The sequence below is a fragment of the Saccharomyces kudriavzevii genome, assembly GCF_947243775.1.
Source record: "Saccharomyces kudriavzevii IFO 1802 strain IFO1802 genome assembly, chromosome: 5".
In the NCBI taxonomy this organism is placed as follows: Eukaryota; Fungi; Ascomycota; class Saccharomycetes; order Saccharomycetales; family Saccharomycetaceae; genus Saccharomyces; species Saccharomyces kudriavzevii.
Window position 1 is genome coordinate 145,280 of NC_079276.1, and position 16,902 is coordinate 162,181.

Genomic DNA, 16,902 nt, shown 5'->3' on the forward strand with positions numbered 1-16,902 from the left:
GAAGTCAAAGTAGATACAGATTGTTTGTTGCCTAGAAGCCTAAAGTTCTCATGAATAAAAAATAGATTCTTGGGGCCTTTAGTAGAGAGTATAACAGTATAATTTCCTTTTGACGGCGAATATTCATATCAATAGTTATATTATCGATTAAAAACATTGAATGCATAAAGACTATGATAAGAGAGATTTTTCGAATAATTGATCAGATGTTAATACTCTGTAGTTTTGATGAGAGATATGAAATATAACATACTTCTCTATCAAAATTATCATACCACTAAACCAGCTTATTTATATAAAGTTCGGGGACGGAACCCTCTAACGAATACAAATGTACTTCCTTGATTCTTATGAAATTTAGATTATTAGTCCACTTTTATACATTGGAAAATTTCAATAATCAAGTTTTGACAAGATACAAAAACCGCATTTAGTCAGAATCCAATCGATCTGGTCGAGATGCATTATTTTATACATTTTTTCGTTTCGTGGGTTGGACTGTTCATTTTCTTACTTATAACTAGTATGAAATACCTAGTAACCTTACCTGACGAACCGTATTTGCTATGACCCAATTATGTTCGCTTTTAGCCCGCATGATGCCATGACTCTGCCCCCCCCCCCCCAATATGATACGATGCTATTGTGCGGCAGATTCCTAGGAGCAATCTTATTGCAGGAATAGGACTCATTTCCACATTCATAAATAGTATATCAGATCATCTCTATAAGCAATCAAGTTATATCATAAACTTGTGTCTCGCAGCTCAGGGCAGTTCCACTTTGATCTTTTTTGACAGAATGCAACTTAAGTATAATCTATTGGTTAAAGATACCATTTATATACCAACTAAAGGTTACCCCAACGTTTTTTTTCTCTGCAGTTTTTTTTTAATCGAAAATTTTCAAAAATGATAAAAAAACATAAGCGATGAGATGAACTTCAAATTTAGTAATCTGTCTTTAAATATTTGAGCAAGAGAAGATATCGAACCCATCAAGGAACCGCAAAACATACCACTTAAAAAAAAAGAAATAGGCAATGACATCCGTAAGAAAAAGAAAAATGAACAGATCTTCCGTTGGAAAGGCAACTAGGAGGACCAAAGACAAACAAAGGAAGATTAACATTCAGTCCAATCCAATTATTGCTGCTAACTGGGATTATTCCTTAACAATGGCACAAAATTATAAGAAGCTAGGTTTAAGAGCCAAGTTGCAAACACCGGCTGGTGGTAAAGAGGCCGACCTAAATACCGTGGTTAAGAGGGTGCCATTAACGAAGTCCTTCATGGATGAAGACGAAGATGAAGACGAAGATGAAGATAAGCAGAATGATTATGTGGGAGCTAGTGTGGAGCTCGATGAAAATGAGATCCCAGAAGGTGAGGCAAGGATACAACGTGACGAGAATGGCGAAGTAGTAAGAGTTGTTTATGGTAAGAAAGTTTCTTTTGATGAGGATGAGGATGTCGACTCAATGAAGGCTAAGCAGACCGGCGAGGGGACCGAAGTAGTTAAGCAATTGGAGAAATTTGCGTCTAGGCCAGTTTTTAGAAGAGAACGTTGCCAGAGCGAAAGGGAGGAAGAGTGGTTAGAAAGATTATATGACAAGCATGGGGATGATTGCAAAAAAATGTTCTTCGACAAGAAGTTAAACATTTTTCAACAATCTGAGGGCGATTTAAAAAGAAGAATACTTAAGTGGAAAAAAAGAAATAATATCGCAACTGAATCGATCGAAAGCAATTATTAATCGGATTTTACACACACACATATATACATATATATGTAATTTTATGCATCAATATCAAATATGCTAGAGAGCAGTAAGTTATGATTGATATCTCTACTTCACTTTATAATAAAACAATAAAACAAATTCAAAAAACTGCAAATGAAGCACAAATTAGGTAATAAATATACTATTCTCTTTTCTTATAGATGTACGAAAGCTAGAAACTAGAAAGAAAGGAAAATGGGAAAAGCAAACTAATTTGGTTCCACAAAGGCTCTATAAGTGGTGAAGCCTTCATCTTCAGCTTCCAGATCAACAGCCAAATGTGGAGCAATGAAGAAGACAAAACCAGGTTCAGCCTTTAATTTTTGACCATCAGCCTTAATGTAACCATTACCCTTTGTAGTGATCAAGATACTTGGGCCATTGACGCCTTCAAAATGTCTCTGACCAAGCCTTTCATCAAAGGTGGTTTCCAAAACGGCAAATTCTTCGATTGGAGGGTTATATAAGACTGATTTACCATTGCCAGAAGATCTGTCGAATTTTAAAGGTTGCATTTTCTGTTTGTTCACAGGATCGTAGGTATAGGTCAACATAGAGACTAAGTTCTTAACGTCCTTGAATTTTGGAGTGAAGCCTGCTCTAACTACGTTGTCGGAGGCTGCCATACATTCCATAATATCACCGCTTATGTAGGCGTGAGGATCCTTGGCTCTTAAGAAGATAGCTTCACCAGCCTTTAATCTACAATGATTCAACAACAAACAACCACAGAATAAACCTACGTCGTCGGGAAATTGTTTATTTAACCTTTGAATTAGATCTGGTAAATCTGGCTTATTAAAATCAGAGGGACAATTTTTCGATCTTTCCACCAAGGAACGGGCTTGAATCCTGATTTCGTCATCAGAAGCGTTCATGACTTTACTGAAAACAGCTTGTAAAAGTTTTTTGTTTTTTTCGTCTTCTGCAGAATCTTTCTGAGCAGAAAGGTCGATGTTATCAATAAAATTACGGGAAGTTTCATCACCCACAATATTGTGCAATTCAGGAATGCGTTTCAATTCATCGGCAATTTCTTGCAATGGTTTGAACCCGCAAAACCCTTCGAAGTCAGTGACCGCGATGGCCATTTCAGGCTTATGATTATCATCAGGATAGTTCGCAGGATCTTGAGTGTGCAAGGTTTTGCCCAAAGCCTTATCCGGATGAGCTTGAATGGACAAAACTTTTCCAATGGACAAGACCTTGAAAAGAAAGGGCAACTCGTTTGTAGCATGGAACTTCTCAATAATGTCCTTACCCAACATTGCGGAAGGGTCCTTGGAAATGATGTCCCTCAAAGATTCCTTAGACTCATGATTGTAGGATGGCATCTTGCTGTGAGTACCCATCCATAGTTCTGCGTATGGTCTGTCTTGTTCAATCTGAACAGAAGGATCAGAGTGGGCAGTAAATTGAGCAACTGCAGACGAGGAGCCGATCTTACCCCAGTCGTATTGTTGGTAGCCTATAAAAAATCGTACGCGTTAGTCAGCAAACCAAAAAAAAGAGAAAGAGTGCAAACATTAAGAAAAGTAGTACATACCTGCGTCTAGCCTAAATAGCTTGTTGGACATGCTTGGAATTGCCTGGTGTGGAGTTATATATGCATTCAAGGGACAGCGATAACAGAAAACAAACGTACATACAAAATACCGGAATTGCTTCGTGTATATATATATTTATATGTTTATATCGACAGTAAACAGCGGTGAAAAAAAGAGACGGACGCGACAAAAAATTATCGCAACCAGGAAGTAGCAAGTAATGGGCGCTCGGTCGCGAGAGTTATGGTAGCCACGCCAGGGCATTGCGAAATAGGGAACAAACCGCTAATAAATTCCTGAAATTGTTAAACTTGTGAAAGATTGTAATTACTGGCTTCTACTTATGTCTAAAGAAGCATGCCATTGTTCGCTTGATATTCTTGTCGCGCGGCACGGCGGCAATGCGGGGAGTTACGCGATATAATGTAAGCAAAACTGCGGCTATTAGTGGCGAACTTGACACAAGATGGCCTCTGGGTCAGGAGAATAGAAGATACTGTAAAAGCAGAGCGAGTAACGATGAACGGGTTGGTGCTAGGTGCTACGGGTTTATGTGGGGGTGCCTTTCTGAGACATGCTCAGGAGGCCCCCCAGTTTGGAAAGGTTTATGCCATCTTGAGAAGGGAACTGCCCTTCTCACCCACCGAAAAAGTCGTAACTGTGGTGGAAAAGGACAATTCGCAATGGTCAGAGCTAGTCACTGACGTAATGCATCCGCAGGTGCTGTTCACCGCGTTGGCAACGACGAGGGCTGCTGCCGGTGGCCTGGACAATCAATACAAGATTGACCATGACTTGAACCTGCAACTGGCCCGGGCCGCGAAGGAGAAAGGATGCGAGACGATTGTGCTCGTGTCCTCTGCTGGTGCTCATCCGGACTCTAGGTTTGGCTACATGAAGATGAAAGGTGAGATCGAACGTGACGTCATCGCTCTTAATTTCAAGCACACCATAATCTTACGTCCGGGTCCCCTACTGGGTGAAAGAACGAAATCTAAACAGAGTGGGTTCGGTGGCAATCTGACTGCTGCACTGGGCACCCGTGTGTATCGCTCTATATTGCAGAGTTGGTTGGGCTATCCAGTCTACGGCGATGAGGTGGGAAAAGTTGGTGTTCATTTGGCGTTGAATTCCTCCGAGGAGAACAAAGTCCAGTTTGTTTCGAGTAAGGATATTCTCGACATTGCGGCTTCTCTTAGGTAAATCAATACCTGGATAAACGAATAGTATCTTCGTACTAGAGACTGGATTTTGTTTATTGTAACGTACGTTTGCGCGCGCACCGGCTTAGTGAATCACGGATTTTCAACAACTTCACACAATCATAGCGATTTTATATTTTTTCCCTTCTCTACTTTTTTCTGAAGAGATGATAATGAATCAGAGGTCATCACCAGAATACTTCGTTCGTATATATAGTGTTTACGTATATCTGTGTAAAGTAGCTTCCTACATTCAACGAGGCTTTTTACCTTCCCCCCTTTTCCCTTTTTCTTATGCTTATAGAAAACACTAATGATCGCTTTGGTATCGTCATAGATGCAGGGTCTTCGGGTTCCAGGATCCATGTGTTCAAGTGGCAGGACACAGAGCCACTTCTTCATAAAGAATACCAGGAATCAGAGTCCACTTTGCAGTCAGTGCCCCATATTCATCAAGAAAATGACTGGACTACTAAAATGAATCCTGGCTTATCAACCTTTGAAAAACAACCACAAGAGGCGTACAAATCTCACATCAAACCACTACTAGATTTTGCTAAAAATATTATACCAGAATCCCATTGGTCGAGTTGTCCCGTTTTCATCCAGGCCACCGCGGGTATGCGTCTTTTACCTCAAGACAAACAGGCAGCCATTCTAGATGGCTTGTGTCAAGGACTTAAGCATCCCTCAGAATTTCTGATTGAGGATTGCTCTTCACAAATTCAAGTTATTGATGGTGAAATTGAAGGCCTATATGGCTGGCTCGGGTTGAACTATCTTTACGGACATTTTAATAACTACAATCCGCAAGTTTTCAATCATTTCACTTTTGGATTCATGGACATGGGCGGTGCTTCTACCCAAATTGCATTTGCGCCACATGACCGAGACCAAATAGCAGAACATAGAAATGACATCGCTACTATTTTTTTGAAGAGTGTTAACGGAGATTTACAAAGATGGGATGTGTTCGTAAGCACGTGGTTGGGGTTTGGTGCAAATCAAGCCAGAAGAAGATATTTGGCTCAGTTGATCAATACCCTTCCAGAAAACACGAATGACTATGAAGATGATGACTTTTCCACAAGGACTTTGAACGATCCATGCATGCCTCGAGGAAGCAACGGTGATTTTGAATTTAAAGATACCACTTTCCGAATTATTGGTTCTGGGAATTATGAGCAATGTACTAAATCTATTTACCCTTTGTTGTTGAAAAACATGCCTTGTGATGATGAGCCTTGTTTGTTTAATGGCGTACACGCTCCTCGAATAGATTTTGCTAACGATAAATTTATAGGCACTTCCGAATATTGGTATACTGCCAATGACGTATTCAAGTTGGGAGGCGAATATAGCTTTGATAAATTTAGTAAAAGCGTAAGGGAATTTTGCAATGCTAATTGGACCCAGATAATGGGGAACAGTAAGAAAGGAATGTACAACGACATCCCGGATAATTTCTTGAAAGACGCATGCTTCAAGGGTAACTGGGTCCTCAATATACTTCATGAAGGGTTTGATTTGCCTCGAATAGACGTCGACGCCGAAAATGTCGATGATAAGCCTCTATTTCAAAGTGTGGAGAAAGTCAACGAAAGAGAATTGTCCTGGACATTGGGCAGAATTTTGCTTTATGCTTCGGGAAGCGTATTAGCTGGCCAAAAAAATGCCGTAGTGGGTATTGTTCCCAGCGAAAGGAGGATAAAACTTACTGGTATAGAATTCATACATGGCAGGATACTCAAATCTGGTCAACTGCTCAGACAAAGCTCTAGCCTTTCTACCAAAGGGTTTTTTATGTGGTTTATAATAATCTGCTGCCTGTTCTATCTGATCTTTAATAAATCTCACACCATCAAAAGGCGCTTGTCCGGACTGTACAACCTTATCAAGGATGTCAAGACAGGCATAAAGAGAAAGATGAAATCTTTAAAGAGGTCAGATCAATTTTCCAGATTAGAGGAAGGTAAATTTGGAACAGAAACAGACAACTTTAAAGAGGCATATAGGCTGAAGAGCAACAGTATGTTTGATCTCGGCAAAAGTTCGGCAACAATGCAGAGGGAGCATGAACCCCAAAGGACGACAAGTCAATCCGCTAACCTGGCTCCATCAAACTTACGACCTGCATTTTCTATGGCGGATTTCTCTAAATTCAAGGACAGTAGGCTATATGATTAATTCTCGCGGGTGAATTAGCACATATACAGAACTACACGCGCATATATATGTATATGTATGTAAAATATCACAAGTATTGCGTTTACATTGGACAGGCCTCTCATCTGTTTACGTCACTCTAAACGTCATTTCTCTATTCTTTTCTTTCATTTTTTTTTCTAAGCTGCTGAAAATTTTCGAGCGAGGCGATGAGATGAGCTAACTATATATTAAGAAGAAACTGTACTAACAATACTTCCGATACTGCAAGGTCAGTACAAAGATAAACCAGATAGATATACCGTCATTGTTATAATATTTAAACATGAGAGTCAGAAAACGTCAATCTAGAAGAACATCAACCAAATTGAAGGAAGGTATCAAGAAGAAGGCTTCTGCCCATAGAAAAAAGGAAAAGAAGATGGCAAAGAAGGATGTTACTTGGAAATCAAGAGCTAAGAAAGATCCTGGTATTCCTTCTAACTTTCCATATAAGGCTAGGATCTTGGAAGAAATAGAAGCCAAGAAAATGAAGGATTTGGAAGAAAGAGAGCTTGCCAAACAACAACGGTTGGAGGCCCGGAAAACTGCCAGGGAACAAGGCATTGACGCAATGGATGAAGATGTTGTGGATGAAGATGACAAGGGATTAGCGGCTTTGGTCGAATCTGCTCAGCGAGCAGCTGCTGAATATGAAGGAACCTCCGCTGACGACGCAGATGCTGGTGCCGATGATTTAGATGTCATTGACTATAATATTGATTTCTACGGTGAAGATTTGGAAGGGGAATCGGAGCTAGAAAAATCAAGAAAGGCTTATGATAAGATTTTCAAGTCTGTTATTGACGCTTCCGATGTTATTCTTTATGTCTTGGACGCTAGAGATCCAGAAGGTACAAGATCAAGAAAAGTGGAAGAAGCTATCTTACAAAGTCAGGGTAAAAGACTAATCTTAATTTTGAACAAAGTTGACTTAATTCCTCCACACGTACTAGAACAATGGTTAAATTACTTGAAGTCTAGTTTTCCTACAATCCCATTAAGAGCCGCTTCCGGTGCAGTTAACGGAACTTCCTTCAACAGAAAGTTAAGCCAAACTACTACTGCAAGCGCACTGCTAGATTCTTTAAAAACCTACTCTAACAACAGTAACTTGAAAAGATCAATTGTAGTAGGAGTTATTGGTTATCCAAATGTTGGTAAATCGTCCGTTATTAATGCACTTTTAGCTCGCCGTGGTGGCCAATCTAAGGCTTGCCCAGTTGGTAACGAAGCAGGTGTTACTACGTCATTAAGGGAAATCAAAGTCGACAATAAGTTGAAGATTCTGGACTCTCCTGGTATATGTTTCCCAGGTGAAAATAAGAAAAGATCAAAGGTCGAACATGAAGCTGAATTGGCTCTTTTAAACGCTCTACCGGCAAAACACATTGTTGATCCATATCCAGCTGTTTTGATGTTAGTAAAGAGATTAGCTAAATCTGATGAAATGACAGAAAGTTTCAAAAAGCTATACGAAATTCCTCCTATTCCTGCCAATGATGCTGATACGTTCACAAAGCACTTTCTAATCCACGTCGCCCGTAAAAGAGGTAGATTAGGAAAAGGTGGTATTCCAAACCTTGCTAGTGCTGGTCTTTCTGTCTTAAATGACTGGAGGGATGGCAAGATTCTCGGTTGGGTTTTACCAAATACATCAGTAGTTGCATCTGAACAGGGTAAACAAAATTCCAGTACCATTAGCACTGGTAGTAAACAAGCCCCAATTACCACAAATGAATCCACTATTGTATCCGAATGGTCCAAAGAATTTGATTTGGATGGGTTGTTCAGCTCTCTTAATAAGGTCATAGATGCTAGCAAAGATGAAGATGCAATGATTGAGTGAATAAGTCATATGTAAGGTCATTTTATATAAGGGTTTTTTTATCTTTTCTTTATCTTTAAATAACATTACTGTAAATTATAGGTGTGCTTTATTATTGTCATTTATTTGAGTTTTTTTATTCTTTTAGTGCAATTTTTTTAATCAGGTAAGCACTAGTTCTTAGCACACGGAAAGAGTAGGATATGCAGCCACGTAAAACCAATGTCAGAGATGTCAACGGACTATGAAATTGGAGATAGGCTCAAGATCGGTGGTTATTTCTGTACCATTAAATTTATTGGCACTATTAAGTTATGGCCTTCAGTCAGGGCTTATGGGGTGGAATGGGACGACCATAGCAGAGGGAAGCATTCCGGAACAGTAGATGGTATAAAATATTTTGACGTTCACTACCCCAATTCAGGATCATTTTTGAAGGAATCTAAAGTTCAGACACCAAGTGTAGGCAGAAATAATTTTTACAAGGCATTGTCAGAAAAGTATGGAAGTTCAAGTGATAGCATTCAGAACTTATCTATAGGCAGCAAGAAGGTTGAGAGCTTTGGATTCGAGGAATTAAATGCAAGGAACAGAGACTTTAAGAGGCTAAGAAAAATGGCATTGAGAGATTCTGAGATTGCCATATTATTTCAAAACCAAAAAGAGTTGGATTGTATAGTACAAGAATGTACAAGTGTCAAAGACCTTGATTTATCGCTAAATCTTTTTACCAACATCGATTATTTATGCCAGTTCGTAGAACCTTTGAGAAACTTAAGAACCCTTGATATATCTCAAAATAAACTTTTAAGCGGTTGGGAGGATCTGAAGAAATTTGATCTTTCACATATCACACACTTGCGATTATATTCGTGTGATTTATGTTGGGAACATGTTGGTAAGCTATTCGAAAGCTTCAGTGCACTTAAAATTTTGGATTTAAGCTATAATAGGCTAACTAGCGTCGGAATTGAAAATTTGAAGGCAGTAACACCACATACTTTGGAGGAATTAAATATCAGCGGAAATAATCTAATATCATTTCCACGGCTTTTGACAGATCTGACATTAAAAGATTTGAATATTTCTAACAATCAAATCTCCAAACCATTAGGTATTATCTCCCATTCTATTGAATCTTTAGATATTTCAAATAACGACCTAAATGAAAGATGTAAGATAGATGATTTGAATTTGGCATTCCCCTCACTGAAGAGGATCCATTTGAAAGGTAACGATTTAAAATTTAACGGAAACATTGCTAGCATTGAAGATCAGGCTACTTTTTATGAGGTACTAGCAAGGTTTGACCATGTGATGGTGTTAAATGGATCGATATGTGATATTAAAACAAGAAGAGAGGCCGAGATGTACTTTATCTCTAAAGTCATAAACAATGAATTGGACTATGACGTTACTCTACCGCGCTGGTCGAGCCTCAGCAAGTCGCATGAGATTGATACGAGTAAATTAAAGTTGAGTGAAAATGAAGAAGGACGGCAATCCCTTGTCCTAAAAATAAAGGTCAAATCTGATGAGGAATCGAATAGCGGCTCGGAATTTTTAATTCTTCCCGGTTTTACAATAAGGTATGTGAAGAGTATAATATGTAGAAAGCTAAAACTAGACATATTAAGGGCCAAGCTAGTTCATGAGAACTGTAGGGGAATCTTAAACGAAATTAACCACAATTTTTGTCTCATTTCAGATTATAATGTAGTGAACGGAGATATCATCCATGTCCACGTTGCCTGTGAATGACAAGAACCGCGAAAGTGTTCACAATACTTTATGTAAAATGAGTATCAGGCGTGGTTATCCGAAAAATGATGTACTTAGAAATCGGGGAATAATCGCACAGAACTACAAGCAAATGCTGATGTATTTTCTTCTTAGTTTATTTTATTATGTAGGTAGGCAAATTCTAAAGTAGTACTAAATGGTTCTATTTGTTTACTCAATGCTGAAATTCCACAAAGGATCGCCCAAATGGTGAATCAGTTCTATGGAATGGCCCTTGTTTATAGATTTGATTTCTTCGGTACTCATCATTAATTCGCCAATAGCCAACGCGTTTTCTTTATTCTCAGCATTGATGACGACAATTGTGCCTTTCTCGTAGCCAGGAGCAGGTGGTAAGTCAGCACCTGCAGAAGTTAAACCAGGGCACATAATATTAGCACCTGATAAAACAAACTTGATGGCGCCTCTATCAACTTGAACAGTTGGATAGGCTCCTGGGAATTTATGTACTAACTTTAAACTTGGGATCAATTCATCGAATTTTTGGAAAAAAAGAACTTCGCCATCAACGGTGTACAATTGAATCTTATCTTCACATTTAATTAGCTCAATTTGGCCCTTCTTGGGAATTAACTCGTTGATTACATCTTCTAGTTTAGGATATTGCTTGACTAGCTTGGCTTTCAACGTTCTTTGAATGGAAGATTTGACCTTCGAACGTGAATGGACGTCTTCTCTTGTGAATCTATCGGTGATGGTGTTAGTAGTTGCTTTTTCACTTGAAGCTCTTGATGAAAGTCTTAAAAAACCATTGGAAATGCAGAACGAGGCTCTTCAGATTAGACATACTTTCTAAACATTTGTTACTACTGCTTACCCTTAAGGTCTTTACGTTTTGTATTGTTGTTCTACAAAGGATGCTCTGCAATTAGCATTTTTCACACTAATTATTTTTCACATCTATTTTTTTTCAATTTTACACCTTCAAATAAAAACAAAAGTAACCATAAATTTGGCGAAAAATGCACGCAATGGCAGTCATAAATAAATGATACTGACCCATTAATGATTACTAAGGTGATATTGCGTATTCATCCATAAACGAAAATGATTATCAATTATGAAGAAAACTTCCAGAGCCAAGATGGAGATAACCCATTATACAAGGCTTACTACAACAATGTAAAAGATAAGCAGGCAGAAATACAAATATTATACCATCTTATGATAACCGTGCCACTTATGTACAGGCCCCATCTTCTGTAACGTGAACTCACATCAAAGAACTTGGTGAAAAAAAGAAAAGGAAAGTAGAGTTGCACCTTCAATTGAATGTTTCACCCACCGGTAGACCCTACCAATATTATCTGACATAACCTTCAAAAACTAAAAAGTCCTTTTGAAAGTTTAAATATCGATAAATAAGAAAAAAATTCCAAAAATTCCCTACATAGTCTTGAAGTATTCAAAAGCGAACACCGATAAGCGACCATGAGGAGACGGTCTGGTTTATAATTAAATTTCAACCAGCAAAAACACAATCTCGGACGAATCCTCACTGATATGCGTATTTCCCGTGCATAAGGATGGGGTTTTAGGGTGAACAGTAAACAAAATGGGAATAACCAGTATAAAGAATATCTAAAGAAGCTAACTCACTATTTTTTGCTCTTTTTATAATCAGAAAAAAAACTGCGAAAAGCGGTAACACTGGATCATTCTACACGATAGTATGAGATTTAGAATTTACCAAATAATGAACAAATCATCGTCTAAATATGTAATACGAAAAGATAGTGCACACTTCATGATTTTCAGGCACTCTTGTACTCCTCGAACGCGCTAATGACATCGTTCTTTGTAAAACGAATATTTGTCCCCTTGTAGTGCTTATCAATGACAGTGTATAATTTCAGGTATAATGAAACAGTTTGACCTTGGATGCATGACCACAATTTGTCGCATAGAACGTTATTTATAGCATCTTCTTGATGATAATCAAAATCATTTGCCATGTGAGTATGCAATCTTTTCACCAAGGTTTCAATTTCGTGGGAGGTGTATGCTAACAGAATGTTCTCCAAATTCTGTCTGCTGTATGCAGCCCACCTCGATGGATTAGTCATGTTCACGTTGTTAGTGTTCTCAATGATGTTACTCACACCATAAACAAAAGCTGTTAGTTTGGGCATAGTGTCACGCAGTAAGAAGGAGGCATAAGATTCCTTCTCTATATCAAATACTTTCTTTACGTTTTGCAATGGTGTGTCAAATATGCCATCCTTGTTGAAGTTTAGCATGGAGAGCATTTCTATTAACCAGTTACTGTTCACTAGGAGAGAAATTGTTTGCATATAGTCATTATTTAAGGCAGCAGAATCTGACAAACTTGGATTAATGCTTGAATTACCATCTTTATGAGCTATGGATTGTGTGGCAGCTATACTCAACTTCCGAAAGCTGGAACTCATCAATTCAATAGACTCGTAACTTCTATCAGTTTCCTTGATCTTCATCAAGCTTTTGGTAGATCTGACCAAATCCTCAGAATTTTTCAAATCCACCGGCAAATCGACTATAGCCGGAAGAATTTCACCATTAGTCGTTGCAATAGAAATCCTTTCAAAATATAGGGCTTGTTCATCTACATTGTCTGACCAGACTTGTTTTATTTGGGTAAACATTCTGGTCACCGCAGATAACAAAAATTCATGATTCGATGATTCTAAACTTTTGATTTCATTTTCCAAGTAAAGAGTCAAGGCAGGAGCAAGCGTTGGCTCGTTTTTGACTAACTCCACAAAGAGTGATGATAGCCTAGTAACTATGGGTTGGAATATTCTTGAAACCAACTGGGTTTCGATGACGACTGCCTCTCTGTCTGATTGCATTTCTTTCACAGCATCCAATAATATCGGAGGAGTGTCTGAGTTATTAAATTGTTCGAGATACATTTCAAAGTTATGCTTTGAAGAGATATGAAAAAATACTTCCACGAAATTCTGATAAACAATACATTCTTGTCTCATTGTCTGTAGACATCCAGTCAGATGAGAAAAATTTTCCTTAAAAACTGGAATGACATCGCTCATTTTTCTTTCTTTCCTAAATGTGTTCCATTCTCGTAATAACTGGTTCAAACCCGATTTATTTGTCTTATCACAAGTTGCGTTGAAGCTTTCCAATTGTGATATTTTCTTGGTCCATAATTCCATATATATTGGTTGAATACTGACGTTCCAGTTTTCAACAATGACTTGATATGATTTTTGTGAAATTTCTTTGCAGAAAAGAATTAACGGAGAAAATATTAGCAAAGTCGTTAAAATCCTGATCATCTGATCGTGTGAAATATCTTGCCCATGTATATTGAAAAATTTCTTTTGCATTTCTTCCACAATTCTGTCAAGAAATATTTTGGTAACTTTCTCGTAAAATTGTAGTCTTTGTTTCAAACCAGAAATTTCCCTTAGATTATATTCAACTTCATTTTCATCACTGCCGATAGCCTGAAATGCTTTTAATAAGAGATTCAATTGGTTTTCCATCCATGGTAGGTTCTTCTCTCTTATTGGACATTCTAATAGTTGATTCAAAGAGATCTCATCAAGAGAAACGGTTTTCAAAAGTTCATCAAGTGTGCTCCACAAAAGTTTCTTGTTGGCACTCTCAACTTGTAATCCATTATCTTGACTCTCTACATTTTCGATGTCATTAGAAAAATTACTCATTTCCATTAAAAACAAGGAAAAAGTTGGAATAATCCGGTGACATTCCTCATTGACCTTATCTTCATAAGGACGCAGATTGGGGCCAATTTTTTGTAGAGATAGCAAATTTTGATTAAATGAATATTCTGTTTCAGCCAATCTCATGTCAATCCTTTCAATCATACTATCCGCATCATCTTCTGTTGTCCAGTTGATATCTGTTAGTATTTCTAATAAGACCTCATCATCAATGTTTTCCATTTTCTTGGTCTCCTCTTTAGGGTTTATCAAGATGCTCGGGTCTTCGTTCTCTTTTGGAAGAGCCAGCTTCTGTGAATCTGATGGGGTTTCTTCTTGAATTATAGACACTTCATGATACATGTGAGGAGCGCCATCTTCGAAGCTCTTGCTGTACCTTACTTCGTCTCCCTTTTCGAACGAGAGATCATTTTTCTCATCCTGGTATTCCTCTGATACGTTAGATGTATTAAGACCTACTATCTCGTCGTCTATACTAATTGAGTCGTTCAAATCGCTTCCATCGAGTGCCTCGACCTTAGCTATATTTAGCGGCTTTTTTGATTGGTCACGAGTTCTAGCGATACTCCTCTCAGGTATGTAAGCACTGTTTTGTAAAGCAGGTGTGGTTTCTGTTTCGTCACCCAAAACTGCATTCAAGTCCTCCAAAAGATTGTCGACTCTACCGTTTATTTCCTGAGCATAGCTTTCATTATCTGACTTGCTTTTCTTATTTCTTTCTTCTTGCTCTTCTCTAGCAATCCTCTCCTGCTCTTCTCTTCTTTGTCCCTCTGCGATTTCTTGTTCTCTCTGTCTTCTCTGTAATTCCAAAAACTCTCTTTCTTTGTTTAAACGTTGCTCTTCTTCATATTGCCGTTGACGTTCTAACTCCAATTTTCTTTTACTTTCCAGTTCCATTTGTCTCTCCTTTTCTTCTTTTTCGATTTGCCGTTGACGTTCCAACTCCAATTCCATTTGCCTTTTTCGTTCTTCCTGCTTTATCCTTTTCTCCTCCTCTAATTTTTGTATCTCGTTTTCCTTCTGTAACTGCAACTTCCTTCGTTCTTCTAATCGTCTCTGTTCAGCCTCTTGTTGTTGCTGTTGTTGCTCAAGCTCATATCTTCTATTCACTTCATTCAAAGTAGAATTGGAAGAGTATGGGGCCTTATTTAAAGATTTTATCTCGGGGTGATATGTGACGTTTGTAGGCGTAGTCACTGGAATAACACCCTCCACTTCAGACCTTCTGGCTCTATCGAAGGACGTTGAAGAAGGAGCAGAATCCATTGATTGAGCAGTGTTAGCTGCAAAATTACTGGTTGGTGATTTGATGGGAGACACAGAACCGGGACGATTTGTGATGACAGCTCTCTGATAACTTCTCTCATCAAGATAAAAGAGTGATAAATCCCAATTGACCAATTGGGGTACGTGGCCTTCAAAAGTTTGAATGTATAAACTGATTAAGGATTTGATGAAAACGGTTCTTTCCTTCGCAGAATTTGTCTCCCAATAATAGTTTTTACCCATGGTAAGAGTGAAACCTTCCGATATGTCCAAGTCTTTCTCCACTCTGACTAACTCACTCAGTTTCCAGGTTCTACCAATTTGAAAAGAACCATCTGAATTTTCTCGTGCTTTATGAATTTGAATGAGCTTAGCATTATTGGGTTTGGCACTCAGAATAAGAATTCTTTTCTTTTTATTTTCCAATTTTGAATCTGGAGACGGTTTTGAACTTGGGAATTTTGAATCTTCTATGATTCGTACATGTGTAATATAATTATTTGGCGGTTCGCCTGTCTTGTGGTCAGGTCTTGAAAAGCAGCAATTGATGATGGCTTTCCTATCCCTCTCATACTGCTCGGCCAAGAAATTTGAATTCTGAGAGGAGTTTGAAGCCCTTGACACGTTTCTCTTATGTGAATAATTGCCACCGGAAATGGGTGGGGCAGAGGAGGCCATTGCACCTTGACTGACATTTCTAGAATGGTGAGCACTGCTGCCTGATATTGTTCTTTTGTGGAAAATCGCTGAGTTTTCATCGTGTGACGTCTCACGACTATGAGATTTCCTCTTGAAAGGAGACTTAGAGGATCTCATAATGTAAAAAAAAGTGTATAGCCTTGCTGCTACGGTTAAGATATCTGGCACCGACTCGGTCTCGTTACCTCTCTTTTCTTCATAAGCTAAGCTACAATTTATTGCTCTCAGTGTTCCACCAAGTTGATGTTTATCCCATTAATACCGGGTGACATGGTAGAATAAGCACGGTTCTCAAAGGTAACGAAAAATTTTCTGACTTAGTAAGGTAAGATTCGGATTGATTAGCAGCTGCCTTTTCATTCTTAGCACACAGTATCTATTGAGAAATCCAGGTTTTATTATTATCATCAAAATGTCTGTCGACTTTAACACTTTGGCTCAAAACTTCACCCAATTTTACTACAATCAATTTGATACCGATAGAAGTCAATTGGGTAATTTGTATAGAAATGAATCTATGTTGACTTTTGAAACTAGTCAATTGCAAGGTGCTAAAGACATTGTTGAAAAGCTAGTCTCTTTGCCCTTTCAGAAAGTTCAACACCGTATAACTACTTTGGACGCTCAACCTGCTTCTCCAAACGGCGATGTCTTAGTTATGATTACTGGTGATCTATTGATTGACGAAGAACAAAACGCACAACGTTTTTCTCAAGTTTTCCATTTGATTCCTGACGGAAACTCTTATTATGTTTTCAACGACATTTTCCGCTTGAACTACTCTGCTTGAGAATTTTTGAACTCACTATAGGAATACGTATTTTTTTTTGGCATATTATCTAGCATAAATAGAAAATGTCTAGCTAGTGATGTAAAAAGT

At 38.3% G+C, this 16,902-nt stretch overlaps 9 protein-coding genes across 9 annotated transcripts; 6 read left to right on the plus strand and 3 right to left on the minus strand.

Moving 5' to 3' along the window:
* Nucleotides 1-1,042: 1,042 nt before the first annotated feature.
* NOP16 (Nop16p) lies at nt 1,043-1,756 on the plus strand (the record flags this gene model as incomplete). Its single annotated transcript, XM_056227394.1, has 1 exon — nt 1,043-1,756. One exon carries the CDS (start codon nt 1,043-1,045, stop codon nt 1,754-1,756), a length of 714 nt encoding a protein of 237 aa, XP_056087219.1.
* A 236-nt stretch (nt 1,757-1,992) lies between these two features.
* PMI40 (mannose-6-phosphate isomerase PMI40) lies at nt 1,993-3,135 on the minus strand (the record flags this gene model as incomplete). The annotated part of the gene is made up of 1 exon (XM_056227395.1): nt 1,993-3,135. One exon carries the CDS (start codon nt 3,133-3,135, stop codon nt 1,993-1,995), a length of 1,143 nt encoding a protein of 380 aa, XP_056087220.1.
* Nucleotides 3,136-3,849: 714 nt separating this feature from the next.
* Nucleotides 3,850-4,533, plus strand: FMP52 (Fmp52p; the record flags this gene model as incomplete). The annotated part of the gene is made up of 1 exon (XM_056227396.1): nt 3,850-4,533. One exon carries the CDS (start codon nt 3,850-3,852, stop codon nt 4,531-4,533), a length of 684 nt encoding a protein of 227 aa, XP_056087221.1.
* A 293-nt stretch (nt 4,534-4,826) lies between these two features.
* On the plus strand, nt 4,827-6,719 carry YND1 (apyrase; the record flags this gene model as incomplete). The annotated part of the gene is made up of 1 exon (XM_056227397.1): nt 4,827-6,719. The coding sequence occupies one exon, from the start codon at nt 4,827-4,829 to the stop codon at nt 6,717-6,719; it is 1,893 nt and encodes a 630-aa protein (XP_056087222.1).
* Nucleotides 6,720-7,023: 304 nt separating this feature from the next.
* On the plus strand, nt 7,024-8,586 carry NUG1 (RNA-binding GTPase NUG1; the record flags this gene model as incomplete). The annotated part of the gene is made up of 1 exon (XM_056227398.1): nt 7,024-8,586. The coding sequence occupies one exon, from the start codon at nt 7,024-7,026 to the stop codon at nt 8,584-8,586; it is 1,563 nt and encodes a 520-aa protein (XP_056087223.1).
* Nucleotides 8,587-8,787: 201 nt separating this feature from the next.
* On the plus strand, nt 8,788-10,326 carry PAC2 (Pac2p; the record flags this gene model as incomplete). The annotated part of the gene is made up of 1 exon (XM_056227399.1): nt 8,788-10,326. One exon carries the CDS (start codon nt 8,788-8,790, stop codon nt 10,324-10,326), a length of 1,539 nt encoding a protein of 512 aa, XP_056087224.1.
* Nucleotides 10,327-10,518: 192 nt separating this feature from the next.
* Nucleotides 10,519-11,168, minus strand: TMA20 (translation machinery-associated protein 20; the record flags this gene model as incomplete). The annotated part of the gene is made up of 2 exons (XM_056227400.1): nt 10,519-11,053; nt 11,158-11,168. 2 exons carry the CDS (start codon nt 11,166-11,168, stop codon nt 10,519-10,521), a joined length of 546 nt encoding a protein of 181 aa, XP_056087225.1.
* Nucleotides 11,169-12,122: 954 nt separating this feature from the next.
* On the minus strand, nt 12,123-16,139 carry SEC3 (GTP-Rho binding exocyst subunit SEC3; the record flags this gene model as incomplete). The annotated part of the gene is made up of 1 exon (XM_056227401.1): nt 12,123-16,139. The coding sequence occupies one exon, from the start codon at nt 16,137-16,139 to the stop codon at nt 12,123-12,125; it is 4,017 nt and encodes a 1,338-aa protein (XP_056087226.1).
* A 295-nt stretch (nt 16,140-16,434) lies between these two features.
* Nucleotides 16,435-16,812, plus strand: NTF2 (Ran GTPase-binding protein NTF2; the record flags this gene model as incomplete). The annotated part of the gene is made up of 1 exon (XM_056227402.1): nt 16,435-16,812. The coding sequence occupies one exon, from the start codon at nt 16,435-16,437 to the stop codon at nt 16,810-16,812; it is 378 nt and encodes a 125-aa protein (XP_056087227.1).
* Between the last annotated feature and the right edge of the window lie 90 nt (nt 16,813-16,902).